Source organism: Notolabrus celidotus, chromosome 4, assembly GCF_009762535.1.
Source record: "Notolabrus celidotus isolate fNotCel1 chromosome 4, fNotCel1.pri, whole genome shotgun sequence".
Taxonomy (NCBI): domain Eukaryota; kingdom Metazoa; phylum Chordata; class Actinopteri; order Labriformes; family Labridae; genus Notolabrus; species Notolabrus celidotus.
In genome coordinates, this window is record NC_048275.1 from 18023531 (window position 1) to 18029530 (window position 6000).

Genomic DNA, 6000 nt, shown 5'->3' on the forward strand with positions numbered 1-6000 from the left:
ATCTACTGCTGCAGAGTTGAGATCAGTCATAAATCTGCTGCAAAACGATTCAAAGGTAACATTACACCCACATAATTTCATTCTCTAAAACAGAGAGCAGTTGTTTGAGGAGTGTTTTTCGTGCCGGGTAGAAACAGCTGCTGTGGAAAGTTTGATGTGTTAACATGTTTTTATGGACGTCATTAGTGTTAAATATTAAAATTAAAAAAAAAAAAAACAAGTTAGAATGAATGAGGACAAATACTTAAATTGTGGAAATGACTTTGAATGCATCCCTGGAACCAATCCATTCCAATCAGGGTGCTCTCTCTGCATCACTTAACCCTCCTGTTATGTTGTGGGTCAAATTGACCCTTTTTAAAGTCTATTTTATACAATATGCCTTCCAAACCAGCTAAATGCAGCATAAAAAACTGGGCAGCCTGTGACAGAAGAGGTGTGGTGTTAATTTATCAACATCACTTCATAAAATAAAAATAATTCAAAATGTAAAATATAATAAACAAAATTCTATGCCATGTAAAACTATTGTATTTATATTTAGGGCTTTCCAATGTACATTAAAAAAAGTTTTAACATGAATTTTAATGAAAAACGAATGAGTTATCCTCATTGAACCATGATCTGTGAGAATTAAAGAACACCAATGGACCAACTCTTGATTTAAATGGTTAGTAAATGAGTTAAAAATTTGATTAAAAAAAATGTTTTGGGATTTTTGGGGGTTCTGACACTTTTGGACAATTGAATATGCCCCGGGTCAAATTGACCCAGGTACATTATTACTGATCTAGAGAAACCAACATAACAAGAGGTTTGATAAACAACTTTTTTGAAATTTTGACATTCACTGCGTCAAATATAGAATTTTTCCCCACATTACTTCTCCGATTCAGCACAGCTCTCTGGTTTTCATTATCTTGGGTTATTAAAGAGAGGAACAAGACTAAAGATAGCGTGTTGATAAGGGAGCACAGCAGGTCAGACTGACTTTTCATCTACTCACCCTGCTGGAGAACACAGGGCTGCCTTATCAGTTCTGAAGTAAACAGAGTACTTGTCATTTCAAGAGGTTGTTTGAATTTTGGATGGAAAGTAACTGCTTTTATGTGTACCTCTTATGTCTTTTGCTTTAAAGGATTTTAAAAAGGTTTAGCAAGACCCTGTAAAGACAGAATACACACACGCTTTTTAAGGTCTGTAATATGGATGTGTTTTAATGTATTTGGTGGCATTTAAAAATGGGTCAAATGAGTCAAAATATAAGGTTTGTATATTAAAAGTAAATGCAGGAGACAAATTGCTGGAAGAAGAGATGTGCAATACTGACAAAAAATAATATATCAGTAATTTTGGAGGTTAAATATAACTTATTTATGAAAAGCAGGTCTTATTCAGTAACTCAAAACTGAGTCATCCCAGTAAACACATTAAAAAAACATTAACATCAGCAGAGCAGGTTTTGAGATCGAACAGTGCAAGTCAACTATTTCAAAGTGGCCTTCATGATTTACTTTGTAAAATGTTCCACAAAGACCATCAAAAACTATTATGAGAGCATTTCAAACTGCCTCTTCCCCTTAATGTAAACAAGAGTGACTCTGCCAAGGTTGCTCATTGTGTTTTTGTTTTGACCGCACCTTAGCTGGTTGGTCATGGTCATCGACGCCTGACTCCCAAAGCTTTTCATATTCTCAATGTTCTGTGCATTAGCTCACTCTTAAACTGTGAAACAAGTTAGTTGTCAAGCTATTTAAAATGGCAGTGACATTCCAACATAGTTTGCAGGTTGGCGTCTTTTGAGCAACATCCATCTTCCCAAAGCCAAACCACCTCCATGCGAATGAGGATGATCCACGTATGGCAATTAAATCTAATGACCTTGACTCTGAGGCTGGTGGTGATCGTGTTCTTTCTCCTGCACTGTGTGTGTACTCATTTTTAACTTTATCCATGCAGACAGCTTAGCTACCTTAGCTTGTTGTGGTGTGTGAACACTGCATGTGTTCTCAGTGTGCATGTGAAGCAGTATATCCCACTAGGCTTTATCATATGCAGTGAAACAAGAACAAAATCTATGCAAATACAACGCAACAAAATGTGACCTTTTGAATCCCAGTCCTGAACTAAAGTCTGTCTCTTACTGTTTTCAGATTCCATCGGCCCTAATCACTCGCTGCCTGCTTGGACGTCGGCAGCAAAAGCTCCCCGGTCCACAGCTCCCAGCAGTCTCCCCGCCCTCCACACCCTCAGTACACAACTCAGTCCTCTCAAACGCCTGATGATGATACGTATGTCTGTCTGTAGTGATGGCTACAGGTGTGTCTTAAGGCTTTGGCCATCTATGGACACCTGTGAAACATTTGCACAGATCTGTCAGAACAATGGTGTGTATAGCGCTCTGATTATTTATTATAGATGACCAGAACTTTCTGGCGTGTTTTCTTTTTGTTTTTATTTGTATGGTTTTTTTGGTTCACTTCAGGCTTTTTATGAGACGATCCAGGGAGGAAATATGGGCTCCGTCACCCCCAGAATAGTGAATGTGGGTTCATTATAAGAGTCTGTGCACTTGCCAAGGTATGCCTTGTGATAAAATGCCAAATGGCCAAATATGGGCATCCTCCTACAGCAGGAAATGGGAGTGATTGGATGGTTTCCTGCTGATGTCAGTGCCTATGTCATAGATCAGAGGGAAGCAGAGACAGCTTGTTCTGCTCTGATGTGCCTCTTGGAGTTGAATCTGATATACTGCAGTTCATGTGTAGATATTTAAAGTATATCTGCCACTAGGGGGCATTATATCATAAGAGTTATAAACTGCACAGATAGAGAGATATATGTAGATGAACCAGAACCTGTGAGTGTTATATTTATATATGCTGAAGCACAGGGTTCAGAGGACACCTGAGGCTGTCATAATGAAGTGCAATGAAAATCACTCCAATATTAGCCAATTCGGATCCCTCAGCACTCCTACCAATGACTCATGGTGATCACATACCATCACACATCCTGTGTTGAGTAATTAATTGCAAACCTTTTGATCACAAAGTGCTGGACTTGCTGTTTGAAGGATCTCATTTTCAAGTCTCGACTTCAGGTTTTCATTTTAGGCTTTTGAGTGGAGTTGTCACTCAGTGACTTGGTGCCAATCAACAAGCAGGAATTTGATTGTTGGTGTTTTTACTTGAAAGTTTACAGGTTTGATTTTGTTTGAAGCAATCAGCTGGTCTGGAGAAGTGGAGCAGTACTTAATTTCATATTGTCGTGATGTTTTTGCAGTTTGATCTGTCAGAATGTGATGGATACGCTGGGAGAGATGTGGTGAAAAATGCCCCTTTGACATCTTGCCTTAACTTGCACAGTGTATAATGAACAGGTGGTGATGCAAATTAGAATCCCGCCAAGATGAGCAGGTGTCTTGTCAGGTGTCCCTGGCATTGCTTTGCTATTGAGAATTAAACACCCTTTTTAAAGGGGTTCGACCAATCAGAATCAAGTATTATAACACAGTCAGGTAATATCTGGAATAATTTACTCAAACAATTACTCACCTCAGTAGGTTTTCAAGCAACAGTTCTATAAATGTACTGCTTTTCAGAGATGTAGACCAGTTGTTGGAGTCTACAAATCAAATATTATCTGAAGGGGTGGACTGAATTATACTCCTCTATTTTCTGATTTTTAATGAATAAAAAGACAAGTTAATATATCTGGGAACAAATCTAAAAATTCAACAACCTCTGGTTGAAGCACTTTAATGCACTGATTCATTATCCTGATGAAAGTTAAAGGAGGAGATTGATACCACTCTCATGTCTGTTTTCCAAAGTTCCTATATTTGAGAGCGGTGAATTTAATTTTCACTCCTCAGCATCACATGAACATTAATCTATGATTTGTACATGTTCATTTAACCATTAAAGCAGGAGCAGTAGTATCCCTCGTTGTACTCTACCACTCATTTAGATCAGATATCATTTTTGCACTCTTGAGCAGATGTTTGGACTTACATAATACTGAACTGATTTGTACATTTACACATACTATTTAGTTGAAACATGCAGAAAGATATTACATGTAAGTGTAGATTCAGGGTTTATAACAACCACGGCCAATGTCTGATCATTTAAAACACAATTCATCTTTACTGTGCATATAGATTTTCTGCTTTTAAGTGCTCCATTGTGGGAAAAAAACTCAAGAGATGTGTTAATGTGAGATGTTAAAGGGGACTGATGATTAACACATTTTTGGGGGAAAGTTCAGCTCTTGGTAATCGGAACAACAAACATCAAAAAAGCAAGACCTGAAACATGTAAGGACAAACAAATCTGAATTTCAGGACTTGAGTAGAAAGCTTTGACAGAAAAACAAAACATGGCCTCTTATTCACTTTTATAAAAAGTAGATGTTGGAAATGTAACAAAGGTGTTTTCCTCCCAGCTTATTTGGACTATAAAGGGGATGTTGGCTGAATAGTGATTGACAGATTAAGCCTGCTGACGTCCAAAGGCTGCTGCTCTCATTACAGACCTCCAACCTCCAAAAGACATCATCACAAACAAATCCAAGAAAGGACAGATTTATCCTGAGTGTGGAGGTCGTAACATGAAGTGATGTACAGTGAAAAACAAACAACAGTATTCAATGATGTCAATGTGTATGTTGTTATATATTGATTATTTTGTACAGAATGTATATCGAGCATGTGCATACATTGAAATCAATTTTACTACCGATATGATACAATAGAACTGTGATGTGAAGGTTTTAAGCTCTGATTTTAGTCGTGTTTTTTTTCATCATCCACAGACAGTGAAGTAAGCAGCACTGACATATGTGCCAGAAGTACCTGTTTCCTAAGCAGACCATGTACAAGAAATTACATAGGGGGTTATAAATCAGCTGGTTATTTCATATTCTCTTCCACCTCTACTTGAACTGGAGTCAGCAGATGCAGTGCAGCAGGTATTTCATGGATGGGCAGTTAAAAGTAATTTAAAATCCTTCCTGGACCTCACATTTGATTTATTCCCTCAGATTACCAGAGTTCACCTTGCACCAACTTGAAAAGAACGGCCAGGTTGTGCCTTGAAAATTTGAGTAAAGCAAAGTTAGTGAGAAAACACTCCAAATTAAACTCTATTGAAGATGCATTATATAATACAGATGCATTTTATAAATAAGAAAACTGACCATTGGGAATACAGTGGACAATAACGTCAAAGTCTGTCAGATTCCATAACTCCTAAGATTTAATGAAATGACTGGAGATGGTGTCTAGATGAGGCAGCTGAGAGTTGTGACAGCTGGTATGTGCTCATAAACACTTGGTATTAATCACAGGGAGCCAGCTCTGTAACATATTTTATGGCTGCGCTCTGTTTCATCTCATCTTGTACCCCACTGATCAGTGAGACAAACACAATAAAACTTCTGAATAAAACCCAGGAGGCATTGGAAGTTTGAACACACTCACATGTCTTTGTATTATTCACAAGACTGAATATTTTGAATTTAAATTATGAATATACATTTCAAAATTTGTACCTCTTGAATAGCCAATGAGTGGGCTTAAAACTTTGAGAAAGACACTTATAGTCTCGCTGTCCCAGCTGAGTTCCACCAGTTGCTGACATTGTTTACACCAGAGGAAGTCTGCTTTCATGGTGGTGCTTGTTGAAGCTTCCTTCCTCATTCCTCCAAATCACCCCAGTTTGTGACGAGCCATCTGCTGTTATTGATCGGAGGCCTTTCATTTTCAACATGACATGTTTTCTTGATCAATCAAATTCACAGTAAGGTTTGAGGATTTACAGGAGAGTCCCAAGTGTCATTCAGTCGCACCTTGTGAATCTGAAACCAGTGATGGGTTCAAACAAGCATTGTTTTTTTTAAAGTCTTAGAATAATGTCATATATTCCCAAAACAAATACTGTTACGTCCAAACTGTGTATATTGTTTTGTATATAAAGAATCATGAAAAAAAACATT

The 6000-nt window shown here is 37.7% G+C and overlaps 1 protein-coding gene across 2 annotated transcripts in view; it reads left to right on the plus strand.

Moving 5' to 3' along the window:
* The window catches only part of phactr2 (phosphatase and actin regulator 2), a 30653-nt gene extending 24653 nt beyond the window's left edge, over positions 1-6000 (plus strand). For both annotated transcript variants that reach the window (XM_034682064.1, XM_034682063.1), the window contains one exon: positions 2154-6000. In XM_034682064.1, coding sequence (XP_034537955.1) covers positions 2154-2169 — 16 coding nt within the window. In that variant the 3' untranslated portion in view covers positions 2170-6000. The remainder of the gene's footprint in view (positions 1-2153) is intronic.